Source organism: Mercenaria mercenaria, chromosome 15 (genome assembly GCF_021730395.1).
Source record: "Mercenaria mercenaria strain notata chromosome 15, MADL_Memer_1, whole genome shotgun sequence".
Taxonomy (NCBI): domain Eukaryota; kingdom Metazoa; phylum Mollusca; class Bivalvia; order Venerida; family Veneridae; genus Mercenaria; species Mercenaria mercenaria.
In genome coordinates this window covers 8,631,970-8,658,165 of record NC_069375.1, presented here as the reverse complement: position 1 = coordinate 8,658,165, position 26,196 = coordinate 8,631,970, and the positions used below count along the sequence as shown (strand labels likewise).

The 26,196-nt window shown below is 34.8% G+C and overlaps 1 protein-coding gene across 1 annotated transcript; it reads right to left on the bottom strand.

Annotated features, from left to right (window-relative positions):
- Positions 1-439: 439 nt before the first annotated feature.
- On the bottom strand, positions 440-14,752 carry LOC123546027 (trypsin-like). Its single transcript, XM_045332217.2, has 6 exons — positions 14,605-14,752; positions 10,233-10,392; positions 7,350-7,434; positions 3,168-3,345; positions 1,011-1,153; positions 440-663 (listed from the first exon to the last, which is right to left on the bottom strand). The coding sequence occupies exons 1-6, from the start codon at positions 14,651-14,653 to the stop codon at positions 514-516; spliced, it is 765 nt and encodes a 254-aa protein (XP_045188152.1). The 5' UTR covers positions 14,654-14,752; the 3' UTR covers positions 440-513.
- Positions 14,753-26,196: the final 11,444 nt, after the last annotated feature.

The window sequence follows — 26,196 nt, the reverse complement described above, 5'->3', positions numbered from 1 at the left end:
GCACACCAATTTGTTTACGAACTGATTTAAATTTTGGTACCAAACATAAGTTTTCATGAAAATAACCGAGAAAAAATAACAGAAAACTAAGTGCACACTTTCTTTTGGAACTGAGTGTATAGTTTGTTTTTACATTATTTCTATAAATGTAAAATATCTCCTATACACTACTATACAGATACACTGATTGGATTTCAAGATCCCATAAGATCTAAGAATACAACAGCACCCGGGGTACATGTAGAGAGATACCGGTTTTTTAGGTCACCACGCGACACTCGAGACTGCTTGTTAATACAATCTATAAGACGATCATTTGGAAGCCAGGCAAACTACTCTATTATGCGCCACTCAGGGTTCTAATTGGGGTCTGTTTACATATAGGCATAGACGATTAGCCTATGCAAAGATTACAGACTTGAATAAAGTGCCAACATAATTAATAGTTAGCTTATCATTTTATTGATCTGAATCTAAACAATAAAATCTTCAAACTGAATGGCTGCCACGTGTTTAGTTTGCGGCGATGGTTGTGCTGATCCATTCATTGTAATTAGACACCCTGGCATAGACGCTTGGGTAAGATGTGGCGCATCCACTAGCACCCCATGACGTCACTCCGGCAAGTACCCCGTTACAAACCATTGGGCCACCACTGTCTCCCTAAATCATACAACATACAACATGATATAATTATGACAAAAGAAATAAATGCATATTTAATGGTCCTTTAGAACGCGAACAAGCAATATAATAGCATACTCAAAAGGTATACCCTACCCTAAATGGACCAAATCAATCACATTCATAATCAGCACGGGCTTATCATTAAAACAACGAAATCGGCAGGCTGAAAATGTCACGTGATGAATGCTAAATATATGCGATTTTACATTTGCTCTAGCCTTCTCTGACATTTCTCAAAATTATATTTGTATGATGGTTTTCGCACTGGTATCAATGCAATTAATTTGCTATACTTTGCCCCCATCTATGACTGTCATACTCACATTGCATGAGCCGGTATTCGAGTTATCGATACAGATGTGCACTTGATGGTTGTAATTTGAACTCCATGCGGCAGCACAGTCTGCGCCTGAGAGAATTTTACCAGTAGTCTGTTGGAGAACGTTGGGAATGCTTGAAACACCACCTGTAAAAGCCACACATGTTTAATTTTCCTTTAGTATCCTATGGAATGTGTTAAGTATAAACATTTCTTAAATATATCTGTAAATTTACTATCAGCGTATGCGTTAGTGTTACTTTTAAAGGTCGTTTACTTGGTACTGACACCTGGTCCAGTTTTGCTGGAAAAGCTTTTGTGAATATGATAATAATCTAATTAAAAAATGTGTATTTCCGCGCTCTTTTCAAATGTTATGGGATGAGCTGAAGTTCGTCGGACCGATTCCCGACTGAGACAGTGCCTTATTTCATATTATCTCTATATATAATTGTAATCATGTTAATCACTGCAAGCAGCCGTCATGTAAGGCTTATAACATGAGCTGTCGCTGAAGGTGATAGTAAGTAGCTGTAGTAACAAAATACTAAACTCAAGCACTCCACGAAATCATTTAATTAAAATAAACATTTTATACACAAATGATATACATTACCATTTTCCACCCTCTGCTATTTATGGCATCCAAAATTATAATTATGTTGTAAATCGCTGTACAATGTATTTAGAAGCTACATTGCATAATTCAATGTATTCATTTATTATTAAATCTATATTTATAGTCCTTTCCATTGGTCTAGTTGTAGTCACATGGTCAATGATAAAAAGTCATATTGACTCGAAGGCGGAGCCAAAAACACATACTGACCGCCCGGCTGTGACATCATCACGATTTGACGTCAAAACAATGCGACGTCGTACACAATTTACCACGAAAAATGACCAAAGGCTGCAGATATTTGTATGTAATGTTTATTACTTTTGAATAGGCTGGATTTAATAATAAAACAACAGTTGCCTTTTATGTTCGGTCGAGATGTGGATTTATCGACCTGATAAAAGTGATATCAACCTCGGTGCGCCCTTGATCGATATCACTTATCAGATCGATAAATCCACATGTATATCGACTTCACCAAAAGGAAGTAATTGAATACTGAGTATTTGTCCTGCAAATCACATTTGTGTTGTATACTAAATATGTTCATGGTATGTCGTAATATGGATTTCATCTTGTAAAATATTTATCGTACATACGAGTACATGTATAGGTAATACAATATAGATATTACTTACGTTTGACTCGCCTTAGTAATTAGTCATTTGGTATATAATCTACAGACAGTTTGTTAACAATTTGTTAAGAGATAGTACACTACACCACTACCCTACCCCTAGGTATTCTATAAGAACCATGGTCATGAAGGGAAAATATACTAACCCGTTTCAATCGCGCATTGCATACTTAAAACACGCAGTTCCGTAAATGTGTGCTATGGATATCAAACAAGTGGTAATTTTTCTTCCATTGTGTACCGGTCACATTTCTTCAATACATATCTTATCTTAGAAAAACAACGCGTAGTTTATAGTTATTTCAACGTTACACAAAAAAAAACTTGCTTGAACTTCCTTGCAAAGGGGTCCGACCGTCCGACACGTATGGGTCACCTTAATATGGCATAATAAATAGTCCTAAGGCACTGTGGGCAAAAACATTGGTCAATAGATATATAACTGTGACCAGGGAAATTGCTCTCTATGGACCCTTCAACTACCTCACTCAACAAAACCCCAAAAAATTTTAACACGCTTCGTTGCATCCATTGTTTCTCTCTGTGAATTACAGGGCTATGCATTGCCACTATGAAAACACATAACTTTAATCCATGCCTTACGACGAGCCTTTTTATTGCATACGCATCTATACTTATAGATTCTAAATGTACATGTAATGTAAATATTATGAATTTGTTCAATAGTCTGCTTAAGATTGACAATATTGAACTAAAAAAAAAGAAAAGAGTTCATTCAAAGACACACATTAAATGACGTCACGCACCCGATATGGAATTCAGGAGAATATTGACGTTTCCGAGTATGTAATAATTGTTATTGTTTTTTGTTTATATAAAAATGTACCTGTAGAAAAGGTAGGGTCGATTTCAAACTCTCGAGACAGTGATATGTATGTACGTACCGTCTGTATTTCCCCAACCTGTTATGGTACATGTCGTTCCTGCAAAGTTTCCACTGTCAGCAGGTGCCAGAGTGATAGCCTTATGGTTGAATTGTTGGAAATCCATCACGGTTTTTAACTTGAGAAGAGCAATGTCATTTGGATAGGCACCATCATCTACTTGATTGTAGTTAGGGTGCTGCAAATTGACTAAATATATTAGAATAAAAGTGCTCACAATCTGAATCCTCTTCAACGCAGTAAGAGACAAGATTTTGGATGATATATCGTTTGATGTAATGCCGAACTGTCATAAATAGTTGCAATTGTCTTTTATCAGAATTCAGTCTTGTAAAGACTGTACTATTAGTTTATTATACCCCCACCAAACATGTTTGAGGGGGGTATATAGGAGTCAGTTTTGTCGCGTTTTGTCGCGTCCCGTCGCGTCCCGTCCCGTCGCGTCCCGAAATCTATTATCTGAGTTATTACCAAATGGATTTGATTCAAACTTAAAATACATGTTCCACCTTATCACCCACATCATGTGACACAAGGTGCATAACTCTTGACACTAAGTTTTCATGAATTATGTCCCCTTTTACTTAGAATTTAAGGTTAATTTTGTTGTATTTTCACTATATCTCAGTTATTACTAAATGGATTTGATTCAAACTTAAAATAGATGTTCCACCTCATCACCCACATCATGTGACATAAGGTGCATAACTCTGATACCATTTTTTTTATGAATTATGCCCCTTTTTACTTAGAATTTAAGGTTGATTTTGATGTATTTTCACTTTATCTCAGTTACTACTGAATGGATTTGATTCAAACTTAAAATAGATGTTCCACCTCATCACCCACATCATGTGACACAAGGTGCATAACTCTGACACCAAGTTTTCATGAATTATGTCCCCTTTTACTTAGAATTTAAGGTTAATTTTGTTGTATTTTCACTATATCTCAGTTATTATTAAATGGATTTGATTCAAACTTAAAATAGTTGTTCCACCTCATCACCCAGATGATGTGACATAAGGTGCTTAACTCTGACATAAATTTTTTATGAATTATGTCCCCTTTTACTTTAAATTTAAGGTTGATTTTGATGTATTTTCACTATATCTCAATTATTACAAAATGGATTTGATTCAAACTTAAAATAGATGTTCCACCTCATCACCCACATCATGTGACACAAGGTGCATAACTCTGACACCAATTTTTCATGAATTATGCCCCTTTTTACTTAGAATTTAAGGTTAATTTTGATGTATTTTCACTATATCTCAATTACTACTGAATGGATTTGATTCAGACTTAAAATAGATGTTCCACCACATCACCCACATCATGTGACACAAGGTGCATAACTCTGACACTATTTTTCTTGAATTATGCCCCTTTTTACCTAGAATTTAAGGTTAATTTTGATGTATTTTCACTATATCTCATTCTGATTGGCTTAGAGCCAAAGGGAAGTAACCTTTTTTTAACCTTTGTACTGAGTTTCTTCCCCTTAAATTCCAGGAATTAGTCTATTTTTAGAAATCCTATTTTTAGATTTTCAATATTTTAGGTATTTTTCTAACTTTTTTATTATAAGTCCTATGTAAAAAGTAAAAACATTTTTCCGTGGTAACATGGGTCGGTAAGACACTTTTTTGTATTCACTTTTAATGTATCTCTAATATTAGAGATTTAATATATTTACTAGTATTACTATACTAGTATTATACTAGTATTACTTATATGATGAAGTACTCCAAAGTATTTTTAAGATTCCTTATGGTTGCCATTCTTCTGTGACAAGACCGTATGGTGGGGGTATGAGTCACTTCTGCGACAGTTCTAGTTCATTTTGAAGAGTAAGAGGTACTGAGCTGAATAGACATTTTAGATGGCCGGGAGGCGAATTCGATATACGAGACAAAATATATCCCGGGGGAAAATGTTAATGTTTTATTCTGTGTGTGTGTTTTTTTGTTTTTGTTTTTTTTTTTCAATTAAGATTTATTTTAGACGTGCATGATTGATCGGTTGTTGTTATTGGAAGGTTTAAACAAGCATAGGGATGTCATTGAAAAGAGGCTTCAAGTGTAGGGAGGTTACTGAAAAGCGGTCTGAAACAGTTGCAGGAAAACCGTATCAGTCAATGTGACATTGGCTAACTGGCTTAAAAGCTGATGCCTACAATCACAAAATTTCGTTAAAATCATAAAGCATGCCGTTTGAAATACATGTATATCGTAAATGGTTCACTATATATCTGAGTTTGAAATTTGCAATTGATATTAGTCATGGAAGTATATTTTGTATCAGTGGGAACTACACCATTAAAGGTGATTCATGACTGGGATGGGGAAAGTGTCTTTGGAGGAAGAACGGGTGATAGACTTTTTCTAAATAAAAAGTGGTATTTTCTTGTGTCTGAAAATGCTATTTTGATAAGAAATCAACATCTTGCGGATCGACGAATGTAACGTAGTGATTCTTATTTGGTAACACTATTTTTCACTTGTGGTTTGATGGCAGTTAACAGTCCGGCCTGTTCTGTTCTGATGTATGCCAAGCAGCTATATATAAACTTAAAAGATGCGCGAGGGTAAAAGAGGACGGTTAACTGATGATTTAGATAACTATATCCTTCATAGTGCGGGGTATAACGAAAGGTAAAGTAGGTATTTCCTTATCTGTAGCTACGCAATATTTGCATTTTATCAAGTGTCTCAGTCACATGATTTTTTTATTTGCATTATGCATGTAGCCAGCCCCAATTACATATAAACAGATCTCAAGATAAGGAATGACAATCTCTAGTATCCTCTAACCGTTTGACAGTTTGGTAGACCATTTGATTCAGTAATGTAGAACTCAATGGCGGTATGAGTAGTGTTAGCAGGTCAAAGAACAATCTTTTATGTGATTGTGTAGCGAATAACATGACAGGAAAATATTTCCAAGAATACATTTGATCCCTACTTTCCAAAGGATATAAGGATTATGTTAAGTGGGTGTAGCTATGTGTGACAACATTGTCAGCATAGTAAACTTATACGGAATACACAGGGTTCATCCGCACCTGTAAAAGGGCATAGGTGAAGAATTAGAATTATTATTATTGTTATTATTATTTCACCAGATTTATATAGCGCCCTTTCTATGATGAACATGTTCAAATGCGGTTTACATATAGCAGACGCATCCACACAGGTCGCGAAGTTCATCCTCTATTAATACAGACACAGAGCTGACCAGCGGGACAGAGTGAGATAAAGCCCCCAGAACAGATAGAGAGAAAACATTTATATATACAAATGTATTGCAATTACTTTTCAGATACAGGCCTGTTCGACTAACTTAGCCAAGATGCACGCCCACTCAGCTCAACAGGGAGAGTGCAGATCTACGGATCGCGGGGTCGGGAGTTCTCGCCCTGGGCGAGGCGTCATTGTGCCTCAAATAATTCGACCTTCACCGGAAGTTGGCAGTTACTTGCGGAGAATAGGTTTGTACTGGTACAGAATACATGCACTCTGGTTAGGTTAGCTGCCTGCCCTTGCATAACTGTAATACTGTTGAAAAAAAAAAGAAAAAAAAAGAACAGCGTTAAACCCAAAACAAACGAACAAAACGTCCAGCTCTTTGCGAATAGACAGTCTGGTTCTTTGTACCAAGTGTATAGCACCGATACACGCGAAGTGTCCAGACGAGGGAATATATGAACATTTTTGATCATTTTAGTTATAGAAAACGTCACATTTTCACTAACTTTGTGTGTTTTATTTTCTTCGAAAATGCATTATTATTCAGTCTTAATATTACTCGTGTTCATTTTAGCTGTTCTATGTGAGTTTTGGTATTATGTTAAAGCGTCCTTTGGTTCCAAATAAGAGTACAAAATGATAGAAAAGATCACAAGTAAGTATCAGCTAGGCTAGGAAAACTGGTTAACAATTACTTAGCGACAGATTTTCTTTTTTCTTTTTTTCTTTTTTTGAGGAAATTTTTGAATGGCATGCTTTACGAAAGTAGAATAATTATATAGAAAATAGAATATACTTCGCTTAAACCTGTATAATATTTGCATATGGCTGTGAAAAGAAAATAATGTATTCGTCTTCCTAAAGGCCTTTCAGAAAGTTCTTTAGAACATTATAACGTTTTGAATTTGCAGGAATACGTAACACTTACCTTTATTATCTGTGCAACATCATAGATTGTCGAATCACCGTAAAGCAACTCGCTATTCAGACTGATCTTGTAACCCGAAGGACCCCTGACAAATTAAAATGCAATAAGAAATATAGTGCATGTATAAAAGATTGGTAAATACTAAGTTAACTATACATGTAGTTAAACCTCTATAATCATATTTTGTTAGACATATATGTAGCTGAATAACCTTATATGAACTGTGTAGAAGCTGACACAAAATGGAAAGTCCAAATGCAAACAAAATATTGCGATTGGAAATACGCCTATATGAGCTACTTCAAATTATAGACAGGTGGAGTTGGCGAATTCTTGATACATCCATCAGCAAGGTACACTGAAAATAAAATGTATTAAAGCCAGCCAAGCGCAATACAATGTACAGAATATCACGGCTAAATGACAGCTTTATTTCCAAACTCAGCAATACAGAAATATGTATACCATGTAGACGATAATTAAAAGGAAATTCATGAAATAGGCGGAAATTAATGAACTTACAGCAAGAAATATTCTTGGAGTAAAAAAGTTAGAAAACGAAGGACATACAGCACAAAATACCCGAGCAATGAATCATTCAATAATGCACCTGTCAATATTTTGCCCGCCCGGGGGAGCGGCGGGCATACACGGGACTTTAGACAGAAGGCCATTCCCGACAGGCGGGAATTAGACAAACATTTGATGTACCAAGAATGCTCTAGGGTGGGATTTAGACAAAAAAGGTTGTCTCTAGGGTGGGGATTTAGACAACAATTTTTTTGAAATGTCAAATTCCCCTGGGTCAGCCCGCCGCCCCCCTGGGCGGGCAAAATATTGACAGGTGCATAACGATTTACAGCAAGAAATACACAGAGATGTAAAGGACCTAAGCCATAAGCGAGACATACAGGGAAGTTGAGGACTTGCAGCAATAAATGCACGGAAATTTGAGGCGTTACAGCAAGAATGCGTGCAAACATGATTGTCTGTAGGATATACGGTATTTCAAATCTGACAGAACAGACAATGTGAACATTTTTTATAGCGTTAAAAATGTGCGCTGCAAAATAATTTGATAATTTATTCATCAGTTTCAACATCTGGTTAACGCGTGTACCTAAATCTTTGTAAAAGTCAAAATTAAAAACTCAGCCTGATGTAGTTCTTTAGCAAGAACTTTAAACGTCCCTACATATTGCCTTTATAAGAACTATTTTATTCATCCTACCCGTCCTGACTCTCAGCTATTATTTTTCCTACCTTTCCTGATTCTCAACATTTTTTTGCTTATCTATCCGGACTATCAACTATTTTAGTCTTGTTACCTTCCTCGCTCGCAACTGTTTAACTATTTCTACCTATCCAGACCTTCAACTGCTTTGTTATTTCTACCTACCCTGACTTTCAACTGTTTTAAATTTTTAATATTTCTGCCTATTTTTACTGTAAACTCTGTTTCTTTCTACCTTTCCTGGCGGTCTATAGTTGTTGTTTTTTTGTGTTATTTTTTTAATGACCCTGGTTCTCAAATGTTTTATTCTTTCTACATATTCTTGCCATCTAATAATTAACTAGTTTTACCTTCTCAATTATTTCCTTCTTCATATCTATCTCGACCGTCAACTAATTTATTCTTCCTGCCTTTCCTGATTTTCCATCCTGACTCGCAACTGTTTTGACATTACCGCTTATCCTGTCTCAACTCTAGCTCCTTCTACCTACTCTGACTCCCAACCATTTATTCTTTCTATATATATCTCCAATTAAATTTATTCCATCAACTATTTTTTTCTACCTATCCTGGCTTTCAACTATTTTATTATTTCTTCTTATCCTGACCCTAAATTATTTCGTTATTCCTACCTATAATATGTCGCAAATATTTTAATATCTCTACCTACCCTGGCTCTAATTATTATATTCATTCTACATACCCTTTCTCACATCTTCTCTTCTTTGTGTATACAGTGTCTGTCGCCTACCCTGGCCCTCAACGGTTTCAGTCTTTTTTTCTATCATGATTATCATCTGTTTTGTTCTCCCTACATACCGTAATTCTCAGTTTTTTCATTCGTTCTACCTAACCGGAGTCTCAAGAAATTTATACCTTATTCCTATTTTGGCCCTCAACTAATTCATTCCGTCTAATTATCCGGACTCTCGACATTCCTGATTCCACTGTTGTTTTTTTCCTACCTGTTTTCACTCTCAACTATTTCATTCATTCTACCTATCCGGACTCTCAACTTTATCAATCCGTCTGCCTTTCTTGAATTTTAACTATGTCATTCCTTGTACCTGTCCTGACTCAGAACTATTGAACAATTTCGACGTAACTTGACTCACACCTATTTTACTATTCCGACCTATCCTGACTCGCACCTATTTTACTATTCCCACTTATCCTGACTTACAACTTTTCTGCTAAAGCCACCAATCCAGACTTAGAACTATTCTACTTTTAGGACGTAACTTGACTCAAAACTTAAATTTTTACTATTCCGATCTAACCCAACTCACAACTACTTTATTTTTCTCACCTACCCTGACTCACAACTATTGTACTATTTCACCTACCCTGAGAGAAAACTATTGTACAATTTCAACCCACCCTTGCTGAGAACTATTGTACTATTTCAACCTCCCCTGAGAGAGAACTATTGTACTATTTCACCTACCCTGAGAGAAAACTATTGTACTATTTCAATCTACCCTTGGTGAGAACTATTGATATCTATCTCCTACTCTGACTCACAACTATTGTACTACTTCAACCTACCCTTACTGAGAACTGTTGTACTATTTCTCCTACCCTGACTCACAATTACTGTACTATTCCAACCTATCCTTGCTGAGAACTATTGTACTATTCCAACCTACCCTGAGTCGACACAGTGTGCCGCAGTAAGTATCCACTGATTGTCAATAATGGATCCTCCACACATATGACTGCCAAATCTGTTTTGCAGAGACACTTGATGCGGATGATCTTCAATACTATTTACATCCGAACCTCCTATGATACGGGACAATGAATTTCCTGAAATACAAAGTATACAGGAATGTGCCATAGCAGTTGATACAGTCAACTTATATATATATATATATATTTAATAATGCGTGCTTGCGTATTGCATGGAGAATAACAGAAAGATAAAACTCAAGAGACAGCATCCTCTTTAGCCCTACCGAGGCGGACAATGAATTAAAGTAATTTATGTTTAAAAAGATAGTAGGTGAAATATAATTTATATAAAGTGCAAAGCGGACGTTCTGTACCACCATAACTGTAAACATGATACATCACCTCAAGTTATTTAATTTGCGTCCTCGTTAAATTATTACGCCCGACGTATAACCGCCCATCGTGTATAAATAGTGATAAAACACTGTATTACTATAAATTAATTATTAAACAAAATAAAGATTCACCACTTTCCTCACAAACAGAAAATGTATATATGTTTTGTGCACATGTTATTGCAAAATGATATTTTATAATCTGTGTTCCTTCAATAAAGTTATGTTCTGTTCTGTTAAAGACTGCGACCATTTGCTTTATTTTATTAACATATGCCATTTTGCGAAGTTCAACTGTAAATGAATGCTCTAAAATGATTAAAGCATTCATGAATTTCATGAATGATAAACAATGTGTAGGCTATATTTGAAACCGGCTTTTACTTATATAAATATTTCTCACTATCAGATACATGAATTTAATATCAAAGTTTGTGTAAACGAAATTATATATTATATCCAAACTGGGCTTTAGCTGAAATACAAGTGTTTGAATAAAGAAAGAAAATATTTCCAATAACATCTAAATGACACCTGTATAATTTGTTAGTATAATGAGTTTGGACAGGACCTCTCTATGACTTTACCATGGAAATCATAAGAAAAGTGTACATGAGTTGTATCACTGACAATGTGTTGGCAGTTGTTTTTTTTATTCACATTTGTAAATTGCTATCATACTGGTATATTCAGAGTTTTTGTTTCCTTTTTGCGTTAGGTTTAACATCCCCAGGTGCCCCTCCATGCATTATATATTTCATCACGAGCGGGCACCTTAGTAGAACCACCGACCTTGCGTAAGACACATGGATGGCTTCCACACATGAAGAATTCAATGCCCCGAGTGAAGCTGGAACCCACATCGGTATTCCCTTGATAATACGGAGCTAGGTTCCAACAAGAAATATAAACAGTTTGAAATTGTCAAATGTCATTTTTCTTGTTTAAAGGGTCATAATGCCTTTGATTGAAATATGGCTGTCTTTATGATTATCATAATAGAAAGTACTAAAAATGCACTGGCTTGATTATCCCCCAGACCGGCTTCTTAATTTCACATGTTATATTGAAAATAGCGTTTTTCGAACTATTCAATTATGTGTAGTCTCTGTTTGGACAGCAGCATTATTAGTTTTTAACATAAAGTTAAAAGCCTTGTGAAACTTTAACACTGTTGCTCGAAAAGTCTTCTTTGCATTATTTTGACATATGTAGTCGTACAAGTCTACTTATAGACGTATGCGAAACTCATTTATCAATAATAACTAAATAAAGTTGAACTCAGTGCTGATTGGTCTTGACCCTTTTATTTTTATCTAACTTTTTCAACAGTCCGATAAAGAAATATTTCAAACTTGTGTAAAAGTTTCGGCTTGATAATGGATTTTTTTTTCAAACCGTTGTTTTTAGTAGTTCGTGCACTTTCCCAGGCAAATATCTTTTCTGTATTTATATTACAGTGTCCGCCTCATTCTAATATATTTCGGTGCAAACTAAAGTTATGATAAAGCCACGATACAAATGATGAAGGACCGGACTCATTAATTTAATAAACAATCAACCAAAAGAACTATGCATATTCTTAAAATTTGAATACGTTAGCAGAATCATTTATCACTACTTGAAACCTATTGTCTTTATTATCCCCGGCAATGAAATCGGGAGGGCGTATTGAAATGGCGTTGTCCGTCCGTCAATCCGTACGTGCGTCCGTGTGTGCGAGCGCACGAATGAACATTTGTTGGGTACAGAGAACAATATGTAACGGTAAATTCTATCCATTCCGTAGTGTTTATTGGGTACTTTTTGTCGCTTATTGGGTACTTTTTAACAAAAGAAATACCCAATAAAGGTCCATCTGTGGGAACGTTCGTCCGTCCGTCCGTCCGCAGTCATTTCTCAGTAACTAGCAGGTAGAATTTCATGACTTTTTGACTAATGAAATTATTTGCTTCTTAGTAACATCCTTAACGTTTTGCCGGATATATTTCTTTGCCATTCCTCACCTCAAACCCTTTCGGCGGGGATACCAATTTATTGAATTTGCTTGTTGTTTTTTCTATGTAATGGATATATTATCTTGTTTTGTATTAACAAAATACATGCATTTTATACGTTCCCGTTCAAAGAATCCGACGGTAAATACTGTAATGAAAGTCTGTACGATCTTACTAGTCAGACTACGGTCTTACTAATGTTTATCAAAACGTTCAAAACGAAATGAATACAGGTGTAATGCATAACATACTTAAGTTCCTACAATTTCTTATAAATTGAAAGAAAGGAATTTCTTTAATGTAAGGAAACATGAATTAATATGGACACTTAATAGATCAATATTTTAGATAAATAATAAAAACCGTTAGGCAAAATTATCGATTTAGGACACAATGCCTCACAATATTACATTTGCAATTTGTTATATCCACATTCGTTGCTTTATTGCTGGTCTTGTTTTATAGATTACTTCAATCTTTATTAAAACTTTAAGGTTGTAAGATTATTATTTTTTTCTACAGTTAAGAATTTTTTTCATGTTCTTTGAGCTTGAAGAACATTAGTTTCACACACAAATAAGGGCAGAAAACCAGATGTCACCGCACTATTTTATAGGACATTTTCATCACCCACTTTTTAAGCATTTCCGAAATTAAGTAAAATTGTAAACCTTGGGGTACTTTATAAAACATATAATATCCCAATTATTGTAACTGGCAGGTTACTATGAATGCATGTTGATATCATTGTTACGTATGCATAAATGTCACTTACAAATCTCTGTTATTTTCGTAAGTTGACATAATTACCCCACCCACTTTTTCAATGAAAAAAACGTAATTAAATCTACAAAAAGGTTTGCTGTTAGGATTCTAAAAATATTTTGCTACTTTAAAAACGCATACAAATGATTCAAACTGGAAAGGAAAAATGTTGGGATCACCGTACATTTAAGTGATACATATATAGAAAAATGTCTTTAAAACTGATGAATTTTGATATTTTAGTTCCTTTTTTTTTGTTTTAATTTATACTTTCTAGATAATATAAAGTGCTTAGTTTAAAACATTTATTTTAGATGTAGCTCATCATTATGTATATCAGTCAGAAAAAAAATCTACTTTAACAGATATTTGAAATTAACGACCTCTATTACATTGTACGTTTTATATAAATTTTTAGGCAAATATTAGCCAAAAATTATTTAGCATTGAATTTTGGCATAAATTTTGTTATTTGAAGAAACATTTCTCAAAAAGGCGGATATCTTAAAATCCTCTTACATTCTTGAGATGGAACTTATCGTGGGGTTATATTAATGAAGAAAGGAGACGTCTGCATATGAGTAAAGAAGGCACTTGTTTTATTTCTGCATTAACCCTACGTTATATTAAAGAATAATATTCAGTATCACACATATTTGTTTCAGCAGAATTTAAAAAAAAAAACCCTCATATTTTAGTATCGGCATATGGAATATTTATGAAAGGAAAGGCAATATAAATACATTACTTTTTTAAGTTCAGTGTTAATTAGATGCATGAACGCCCGAAATGTGTTGTCTCTACATGTATTTTTATTTATGCCGATATCAAATTAAACCAGAGGTATAGTGCTTCGGACAGGTAACCCAGCGACTACCTGATAAGCAGCAGCTAAGCGTTGAGATGGTCGCGACTTAGAATCCTGCACCGTGCACATACACGTCTAGACAGTAAATATCACGACGTTCATTTTTAACAAAAGCTTTGACGTCTTACCGCGTACCAAAGCCAAGATAAGTTTAAAAAGTATAAAAGTAACGACTAAGTATGGCATATAAAATGATACATTTAAGTTGTCGCAATACTAAAGTTTACTTTCCGCTGATCAAATTCGCGATATGTTTGAAACGTTCTAAACGAATCAAAAGCACCCACGTTTGAATATGTGAATAGTAATGAAAATATCTTACCGTATGACAAATCCACGAGAAGCAAGCAGAAAACGAGCACGGAGACCATGATGCCTTGGTGTTATGTCATGCAGACACTGGCAGAAGCTCTGTGACTTGGGATATTTAAAGGGTCTCCGGTCAACCTCGTGGACAATACCACATGTTGTTATTTTGGTACTTAAGGATAAATTGTGAAACTTCAAACACTTGGTAAAACTTAAGTTGAATAAGAAACGCCATGCGGACGCTAAAAAGAGAAAATTAATAAACACTTTTATTAATTTCAATTAATCTTTAACTATATTTGACTTGATAAATTATGAGATGACGTGACAATATAAAACAGTTGACACGTTCGTAACATTTTAGGTAATCAAATAATACTTTCATACGGATGACGCACGAACTTGTATTCGATGAAGTACCCTTCAATATGAATATTGTTTACGAACAACAACTGCTGACAAGTTCACATATTTGAATGGCATTGTAAAACGATACATCACTATATTTACAAAAGTAACTACAACAACAATAACCCTTAAGACATTAAGCGATATTACATTGCTTGTGGCCCGCGCCATAGTTACACATATCTAGTGATAATTACGGTGTTCCGTTTGGACAATCATGACTTTTTATTTAATACTAAACCGCGATGCACGATGGTACGATGACGAAAACGCGATGACACGATGGTGAAAACGCGATGGCACGATGATGAAAACGCGCTTGTACGATGATACGATGGTGAAAACGCGATGGTACGATGATGAAAACGCGATGGCACGATGATGAAAATGCGATGGCACGATGATAAAAACGCAATGGTACGATGATACGATGGTGAAAACGCGATGGTACGATGATGAAAACCCGATTTTACATCGACATTTCACCATCTTACCATTGCTGTTTCATCATCGTGCCATCGTGCCATCGCGCCATCGCGTTTTCGTCATCGTACCATCTTGCATCGCGGTTTAGTATTAAATAAAAAAATCACGATTGTCCAAACGGAACACCGTAGATAATATCCGAGATTGTAGCAATATACCTGTTCTTCTAGATACAAAGTTAAATGTTTTGAGGATGATTATTCTTGTTTCGGTGCAAGATCAAAACATTTTTCACCGAGTGAAAACTAGATACAATACTTTCGCTCATGGTTGAGCCACTTGTGAAAATTTTTAATCCGGTACTCACAAGTGAAATGTATTTCTAATTTAAAACATACATTGGTTTTTTCATGTCTTTTCAATGTTTTTCTACCAACTTTAAGTTACACCCGTTTTACCCATTTAATTCCGCACATTTTTTGCAACGCCAAAAGGTTTGAAGTTACGTGGTAAAATATTTTTTCAGGGAAGTGAGCTCGAGTTAATTCATAATAATTAAGCATATCACCACATGCAGTCGCATGCTGTTTTTGCTTCAGAATCCCTTTAGATCAATCTCTGATCATCTAATTATCGCCACTTAACATGTGACTGGTAAACCCTTTGAACAGTAAGTGTTATGGCTCCATGATTAACATGAGGTAATATGCTAGTTACACGCTAATCGATAGTGGAGAAAACGAAATATCGATCGCTAACGACTGGTCGATATTTACAGGTATGGACGACAGCATAATACAGATAAATGTATTGATTTATACGGAGTTTCTACTCCCAGCGTTACCATCACAGCCTCCAACTTTACCATCGCAGCCTCCAGCTTTACCATCACAGCCTCCAGCTTTACCATCACAGCCTCCAACTTTACCAACACAGCCTCCAGCGTTACAGCCTCCAGCTTTACCATCACAGCCTCCAGCTTTACCATCACAGCCTCCCAACTTTACCATCACAGCCTCCAGCTTTACCATCATAGTATACAGCTTTACCATCACAGCCTCCAACTTTACCATCACAGCCTCCAGCTTTACCACCACAGCCTCCAGCTTTACCATCACAGCCTCCAACTTTACCATCACAGCCTCCAGCTTTACCATCACAGCCTCCAACTTTACCATCACAGCCTCCAGCTTTACCATCACAGCCTCCAGCCATCACAGCCTCCAGCTTTACCATCACAGCCTCCAACTTTTAAAGTATCAGTCTCCCATTAGTCTCCCATTTTGCCGGTGTAACGTTGTAAACTGACCCCCATAGAATACTGACCCCCCGGTCATTATTCGGTCATTATTTTATATAGAATAATGACCCCTTTCTATAAAATACTGACATCCCCTATAAAATAATGACCCCCCGATTTTATCTATAAAATATTGGTCCCCACCTAACCTATTATTAACATATACTCTTTATCAATTCAAGTCACTGTCGTTTTTCTATTGCTTATATTTGTTGTTGTTGTTGTTGTTTCTGCTGCTGCTGCTGCGTCTACAGCTGACACAACAGCAGTACATCTTAGAGGCCCCGCTAAGAAATAAACGTATATCTATTGAAAAATTAAATTTAAAAGGGTTTTTATTTGAATTATCATTGTTGTACATAAAGAGAAGTATTACAATAATAGAAGATATACCTAAGTCGTTTCAAGGTTACTATAGATATAGAGAGAACCGATATTTAGGCTGGGGGATAATTAGGTTTTGTTTACAAACAGTGTATTATCATCTTTTATTAGTCGCCTGAAATGATTCTGGTCATGTTTTCTTGAAAGCAATTGAGATCATCCTTTAGAAATAAAGTAAAAACCTCACCATACAAACTTTGGCGGGAGATTTGGCCTACAGAAATTGTCACTTACAGTGATTTTGCTTAAGTATTTGGCTGAAGTTGCCGAGCGGTTAAGGTCGTTGACTCCTCATCCAGCGGCCCGGGTTCGATTCCCGGGCGGGGAAGCTGGAAATTATGAAACACATGTTTCCCACTCAACTAGAGGAGTTCTTGTAAGCAACCCAGCGTTACTGGTTTGAAACCCAGGCATCTTGGCCGCCTGTTCTGGCTATCTAAAAGGGGGCGTTAAACTAAATATGAATGATATTGATATGAACAAATTTATAAAATAGAAAATAGGGGTCTTACCGTGATTTTTTTCACAAACAGCAATTACATTAAGATTTTGTAACGTTGGAACTTGTGTTACGTCGGATGACGTTTAGGCTACTTCAGTGATGCACGCGATGCAAATATATGCTTCTATCGCATTTTGTGAAATATTTCACGGAAAGAGCCCTTTTTTATTTCATAAATTAGTTCGGAATTTTCATAGCAAAAAGACTGCGTAAGTCGTTAGTAAATTGAATCGTTAATTTTCTGTCGACCAAATCATCAACCGAAGCTCGTATGGTGCTACTCTAAGATCAAAAGAATCACGCATTTTTTTTAGAACATTTAAGCCCATCATAGTGACATTTTATGAGATTTTCGATTGACAACACTGACTTATATCATCCTGTTTCCCTTATCAAAAGCATCCGAATGTTGTTTTTGAAATTAATCCAGCGAAATAAAAATAAGCTATTTTACTCCAGATACATCAATTTTTCATTAATTGTACGAAACAGCCCTTTGCTAAACAAAAAAAAGGGAATATTAAAGACCTCGTAACTTTGTGACATCGCATTATATGCAAGGTATAACGTATAATTATTTTACGCATACATGTGAACACTTACCTTCTGCACAATGTTGTGTAAGCCTTCTGGAACTTAGAATAATGGTGATTTTGTCCGAAATTTTAGGGGAAACATTTTGCACTTATTTCGTAATAGCATGGGCTCGCGGGCTCATTACGAAAAAATGCTGTTGACGGTAAAATAGTTCATTTCCTGGAGTGCAATATTGTAAAAAGGCAATTTATACGTGGAAAAGCACAGAATTTTATGCTACCCGTGAAAGTGATGTCAAATACCCTTAACCTTCTTTATGTCGCCTATATATTACTCATATCGAGGGCTGAGCGCGAAACTATTGTATCTTGTTCTTTATTTATATACAGTTACAATAGTTTCGCGCTCAGCCCACGATATATACCTCCAAAATAGGTGAAACTAGCCCAGTGTTTTTATTACCTATGACGTTCCTCGTCGTTAGAAACTATTCAAATTTCAGTACATTGTTGAAGAGACATCCTTCTTTGGATTTTGGGTAATTTTCTTATTTTTCAGGCGTTTTTAAGTAGAAAAATTCAACAATTATATCAATACAAGGCATAAAATATGCAAATCGTTTGTTGGGAAGCCCCGCGTTTTATGACCTGTGACGCCCATGACAATAAGATGTTGTTCAAATTTCAGTATAATATTGAAATATAGTCATTCCCCTGGAGGTTTGGGTGACTTTTGTCACTTTTCAAGAGCTTTTAAGTAACACGTATTGAGCAATTATTATACCCCTTTATAACAGTCAAAGCCATTGCACAATATGTAAACTAAGTTTCTGTTACGACACCCGTCACGATTTATGTATAAAGTTGTTATGTGTTTTTAAAGAAACCAGAGAAGCCAGGACCACTTCTCAGAAAAAAACAACAAAAAACAAGGGCTGCAGTTGAATGACAGCTATATCTCCCGCCGATGCCATTTGAAAAAATTGGCCACAACTCCAGAACGGGTTGAACAAATCCAAGATTTGTTTCTTCCTTCACAACTGAGCATTAATAGTAGTAATCCCTGAAAGTTTGAATCGATTCAATCCTGTAATGAATGAATAATGAATGAGGAGTTGCAGACACAAATTTTTGCACTGTATTATATATATATATATATATATATATATATATATATATATATATATATATATATATATATATGAAAGTAACAAAGGGCCAAAACTCCCGAACAAGTGGAGCAAATCCAAAATTGTTTTTTTCCTGCACAACTTAGCATCAGTAGTAGTAATCCCTGGAAGTTTGAATCAATTCCGTCCAATAATGAATGAGGAGTTGCGGTCACAAAAATGTTGCACGGACGCACGCACGGACGGGTGCCATTACCATATTCTCATCCGATGCCTATCGTCGGGGGATAATTATGTTGTAAGTGTACATTAGATGGGTTAGGGTTAGGGTTTGGGTTAGGGGGTCGTTATTCTATAGGTGTCACAATTCTGTGTGAGGGTCATTTCTAAGTGTGGGGGAGTCATATTATTACGACCGGGGAGTCACTATTCTATATAAAATAATGACCGGGGATCATTATTCTATGGGGGCCAGTTTACAACGTTACACTGGCTAAAAGGTTCACATGTATGTTATCAGAGAGAGTCACAAACTAAGTAACTGTTTTATAAAGGATGGCTGAGATGCAGTTAAAATTTAGTAAATACTTATTTCCAGCTATGAGTATATATATAGAGAACATTCTTCTGTTATGGATATATTAAGAAACAAGAGGGTCATGATGATCCTGGATCGCTCACCTGAGTAATATGAGCTGTATGTTTCAAATGTCAAACTGATGATTTTTAGAATTTTTTTTTTTTTGGAAAAATTTCCGATGTACAATCAAGTAACCCCTGGGGCGGAGCAAATTTTACCCCGGGGATCATGATTTGAACAAAGTTTGTAGAAGTCTACTAGGCAATGTTACATATCAAATATCTAAGATCTAGACTTTCTGGTTAATTTTAGCAAATTTATGAAGATTTCCCTATGTACAATCAAGTAACCCTTGGGCCTGGGTCAATTTGACCCTGGGGGGTGTCAAGATTTGAACAAATTTTGTAGAAGTCTACTAGGCAATGTTACAAGTCAAATATCTAAGATCTAAGCCTTCTGGTTTATTTTTAGAAAATTTTTGAAGATTTTCCTATGTAAAATCAAGTGACCCCTGGGGCAGGGTCACTTTTGACCCTGGGGGTCATGATTGAACAAATTTGGTAGAGGTCAACTAGGCAATGTTTACAACCAAATATCTAAGCTCTAGGCTTCTGGTTTTTGAGAAAAATTTTTGAAGTTTTTCCTATGATAAAAGTCAGATGAATCCTTTGGACACGGGTCACCATTGAACCTGGGCATGATTGAACAAATTTGGTAGAGGTCCACTAGGCTATGCTTCACACCAAATATCTAAGCTCTAGGGCTTCTGGTTTTTGAGAAGAAGATTTTTAAAGTTTTTCCTTTTGATTGCAATGGCAACCAGAGTTCAGCATGGAATTCAATTCTTTGAACAAACTTTGTAGAGCTTCACCCAATGAACATTTCTGTGAAGTTTGGATGAAATTGGCCAAGCGGTTTATGAGGAGATGTCGTTTAAAGTAAAAGTTTATGGACGCCAGACAGTGAGTGATCAGAATAGCTCACCCTGAGCCTTTGGCTGTGGTGAGCTAAAAATAGACAAATACGCCAGGAAGTGCTGCTTTTACTCGATGTGTTCCGTGCCTGTCGTTTCCAATCATTAGGAGAACTTTTCACGAATAATCTCAAAATCCACAGAGACATTTTTAAAATCTCTAATATGAATATAAACACTAGTGTATCAAATCTGTCAAAGATTTGCATGTATTATGAACAATTAGTTTGTTTGTCTTAAAGATGTGGGAGTAATGTTTCTTTTATTAAAATACACACAAGTCTCCTGTTAACTGTTTTCTAAATCTTTATTTCTGATATTTCAACAATAATATTTCTTCACTTTCACAAAGTTACTTAGATTAAAACACAAAGTTTCCTTTTAAAATTAATTACACAAAGTTGATCGGTAAGAGTCCTTGATTTGTTCACAAAGTAAAGTGTAGCCTAAGTAACACAAAGTATCTATATATTTATTTTTGAAAATCAGGTTTATATACCGTCTTATTATTTGGCTTAACAAAGATGCATCACTTTTGAAAATCATCAAACAACAACAATCTGATTAGATCTAAAACCTGGAAGTCTTTGGTGCTAAAACAAATATGATAAATACAATTGACAACTTCTTAAAGAGACTGGACAAGAGTGCTATAAGGCAAACACCTTAAGCTTTCTTGACATATCTAAGAGTTGCACAGAATATGATTAAAAGGAAATGAATTTTCAAAATACAAACTAAATTAAACATTGAAGTAATATTCAGATGTCAAAACTGAAAGTATAATTTTCAAAATCTACACGTTTTAATGAGAATTTTGATACCAAACACAATATGTTTAAATTTTATTTTTACATGATATGTTACAGTATATGATGTTCTGTAATAGAAAATTATGCATCATAAAAAATGTGTCAGGAAATGAGATTTTTGGCCCAAATGCGATTTTGGTCGAAAATGGAGTTTTCAGCTAATCTGACAGATTGTCATTTTCAAAGTAAAAATTTGCTATTTGACTACAAAAATCAGCCGTTGTTATGGAGAAATTACCGCTTTTCGGACACCATATTTTCATCTAATTGTATCAAAATAGCGGCATATGATATCTTAATGCAGACTCTTTCTTAAAATAATATGAAAACAAAAAAAATCTACATAATGAAATATCAAACACAACATGCAGTTAATTAAATTTATTTATTTCTGTCTCTTTCTTTCATTTTAACATAAATAATTTTCCCCCTAAAGATCGTTTCCATAGCAACACATGCAGCTGTCAAATCCAATTTTAATAGTTCCTTGATAAATCAAGCCAAAACTTACATCTAGAAAGTGAAGTTAATATACCATCAACATTTTCCTGTGTACAGGCAGAGTTCACAGACAACTGTTTTGTGCAAAAATCTTTTGACTTTCTTTTGTACAAAAATAGATTTACTGGATATCGAGTTAGATAACATGACAAAACTAGGACAATAACCTTGTTATTAAAACTCTTAATTCATTGTCACATTTCTTTGTAACTGTTAAATAGACAATCAGGCAAGAAGATATAAATATTAATTATTAATATTTTGCTGAAAGAGTTAGTATACATATGTTATACTGATCAGTGATTCGTTACCATGGTTACAATGATGTATTTTCTGACCCAAAGTACCATTTCTTTCAAGTCCTTGAAATAATTTGAATATGTTAAAGTGTTTATCTAAATACTATTTACATCGAAAGCTGGCTACTTTCATATTTTAAAAAAACTCATCGCATGTAAACTGATGTGAAAATGTTTGGGATATATATGATTTTCTGATAGACATGTCACAGTTACAACTCTTGCTAGTTTAATGCAGGTTCAGATGGTAACATAGTGTTTTGTTGATGCAGTCATTACATATTAAAAATAAATGCGCTTACAGTACATTTTTAACAAACAGAACATATAAACAAGAAAGATGTTTTACAATAATTCATAGTCAAATTAGCGTTACCATGGCAACAATGCACTATTTTCTTATTAAAATAAAAGTAAATTTTTTTTTGTCAAATTTCTTGAAACTGTATGAATATTTAAATCAAGCAGAGCACCCAAGATATCTTATGCATGTAGTAAGTTTTTAAACAAGAGTTGTCCGTAAGACAGCCAAGCTCGACTATTCGAAATATTGTCCCAGAAGCAGGAAAATATTACCCAAAAAGGTTAAATACCAAAAGGGTTTTAAGTCCAAAAGGGGACATAATTTGACCAAACTGAAGGTCAGAGTTAAGGGACTTGCTGCTATCAACTAGTTTTATAACCCCGAAGGCACATGTGAAGTTTCAATTCAATATCTGCATTAGTTTTGGAGATATTAACTTGCATGTAAAACTTTAACCAGAATTTTCTAAGTCCAAAAGGGGGCATAATTTGCCCAAAATACATGTCAGAGTTATGGGACTTGACCCAGTGAGGTTGGTAATTGATCCAGAAAAAGAAAAAATAAGTTTCAAATCTATATGCCTTTAGTAATAGCTGTATGTACTTGCACGCAAAACTTTAACCAGGATTTTCTAAGTCCAAAAGGGGGCATAATTTGCCCAAAATACATGTAAGAGTTATGGGACTTGACACAGTGAGGTTGGTAATTGATATAGAAAAAGAAAAAATAAGTTTCAAATCTATATGCCTTATAATAATAGCTGTATGTACTTGCATGCAAAACTTTAACCAGGATTTTCTAAGTCCAAAAGGGGGCATAATTTGGCCAAAATGAAGGTCAGAGTTATGGAACTCACTGCTATCAACTAGTTTTATAACCCTGAAGACACATGTGAAGTTTCAATTCAATATCTGCATTAGTTTTGGAGATAGTAACTCGCATGTAAAACTTTAACCAGAATTTTTTAAGTCCAAAAGGGGGCATAATTTGCTCAAAATACATGTCAGAGTTATGGGACTTGACCCAGTGAGGTTGTTAATTGATCTAGAAAAAGAAAAAATAAGTTTCAAATTTATATGCCTTTTAGTATTAGCTGTATGTACTTGCACGCAAAACTTTGACCAGAATTTTCTAAGTCCAAAAGGGGGCAGAATTTTGCCAAAATGAAGGTCAGAGTTATGGGACTTGCTGCTATCAACTAGTTTTATAACCCCAAAGACACATGTGAAGTTTCAATTCAATATCTGCATTAGTTTTGGAGGAGATAGTAACTTGCATGTAAAACTTTAACCAGAATTTTCTAAGTCCAAAAGGGGGCATAATTTGCTCAAAATACATGTCAGAGTTATGGGACTTGACCCAGTGAGGTTGGTAATTGACCTAGAAAAAAAAGTTTCAAAGCTATATGCCTTTAAATGATAGCTGTATGTACTTGCATGCGAAAACTTAACCAAGGTGTGATGCCTACACCAGGGTGAGTAGAATAGTTAGACTATTCTTCAAATAGTCAAGCTAAAAATTATAGAGTAAAATTCTGTATTGCTTGAACAATTAAGATTGTTCCACTCTACCCACTTCACTGCTGTCCTGGCAACAGAACATACTTTTACCAAACATTCCTAACAGTTCAGTTAGTTTTACTTTTTTCTTGACACACATTTGTAGTTTGAATCAGGTTGCAGAAAACATGACCTTATTATGTACACTTCTGTGACAGTTTTGTACTTTATTCCAATGGCATACTTTAAATGGATGGTCAGCAAATATATCGGTTCCTTGGGTTTCATTCCCATTCACAAATTAATAAAGAATTTTATTTTTCTGGAAATTCTTTCATCATTCAGCCATTCTGCAAAACAAAAATACAACATTTAATTTAGTACCTTGTAGCTAATTTAATTAGTATTACCTCCCTTTGCCTATACTTTATAAAAATACTTTTAAATTAAAGGGATGTAATTACAAAATTTCCTGAAAAGTAATACATAGATCTATACACATTTCGTGTAGGAATCCAACTATATCTAGTTGGTCTTTTTGTTCCTTAAAATAACAGAATACATGAAAACTGAAAAATATCATAAAATGATGCTCAAATGTGATTGTCCACCCTTGAATACAAATTGACAATACTGGTGTTAATGAATAGTTTATCGCAAAGACACACATTGAAATGACATCATGTACCAGACATGAAATTCAGACGTCAGTACAGAACATATTTACATTATCAGTTCCACTTTAACTTAATGAAGGATAAAAACAAGCATGTTATAACTTATATTATACTGGCACTAGTGCTATGCCTCTTTTGTCATATGATGTGGGTGATGACATGAAACAAATACTTTAAGGTTGAACCAAATCCATCCAGTACTAACACAGATGGAGTGAAAGTGCATCAATACTTTTAAGCTGTAATTCTAATTATAAAGGGGGCATAACTAATGAAATATTGGCTTGAGAGTTATGGCCCTTGTGTCATGTGATGAGCGTGATTGTGAGGAAAAACTATTTTAAACTTGGAGCAAATGGATCATGGAATAATAGAGATAAAGTAAAAGTACATAAAAACGTTATCCAAGGGGCAGAGGTGGATGCCAAGGCGGTTAGGATAGCTCTCCATAAACGGTACATTGTATAGCTGAGCTGACAAAAAGCAACTTTCATTATCAATATTACATTGACTGACCATGCTCTGCTTTCTCTTGGTTTACAAGGCCTCAGAACCACCTAACTAGACTTTAATCAATCTCCTGTATTCAGTATTAAGAATTTCCTAGACTTCATCATTGGTAAATGTTGAAAGAAATTGACAGTAGTTGATCATCTCCTTCTATTGCTAAAGGAAAAGATGTAAAATAAAATATGTCATTTATCATCCAGAAAGATAGTTGTAGTTCCTTTAAGGTAGTTCTGCAAGTTTGATAAACCAGAAGTGATGGCGTAACGTCATTTATCTGGAAAACGTAGAATAAAGCCTGGATTCAGCGTACAGAAATGAAAATCTTTTATGAATTAATCGAAACCTTTGAGTAGATTTATTACAATGGCACTGTTGCTATATTTCTCATGTCAAAATATGATATTAAAGCAATTATGACACATTAAAGTATTCAAAATAATGTCTAAAATTAGCATGACATGTCCACTTCACTTTAATCTTGTTCAAATATCTCAAAAATAAGCACACGGACCTGTACATTTTATTCCACAAAATTATAGGTCATGTGTTTATTTATAACTGGGAGAAGTTTCATCAAAATCTACATTGTAGAAGAATTTCTACTTGCGAAAATGTTATGAAAGTTATAATTTTTCCATAGACTCCCATTATGAAATATTGCGTAAAGTCAAATCAGTCTAACAAAAAATCAAGCACACGACCCTATCTTTTATATTTGCTGATTTTTCTTTAAGATATATTCTAAAAAAATTAAAAAATCGGAG

Coding starts and splice junctions, on each gene's coding strand:
- LOC123546027 (XM_045332217.2), bottom strand. CDS start 14,653: ATGGTCTCCGTGCTCGTTTTCTGCTTGCTTCTCGTGGATTTGTCATAC. Junction 7,435..10,232: donor GCACACTGTGTCGACTCAGG/GTAGGTTGGAAT, acceptor TTAATTTGTCAG/GGGTCCTTCGGGTTACAAGA. Junction 3,346..7,349: donor ATGTTGCACAGATAATAAAG/GTAAGTGTTACG, acceptor GTCAATTTGCAG/CACCCTAACTACAATCAAGT.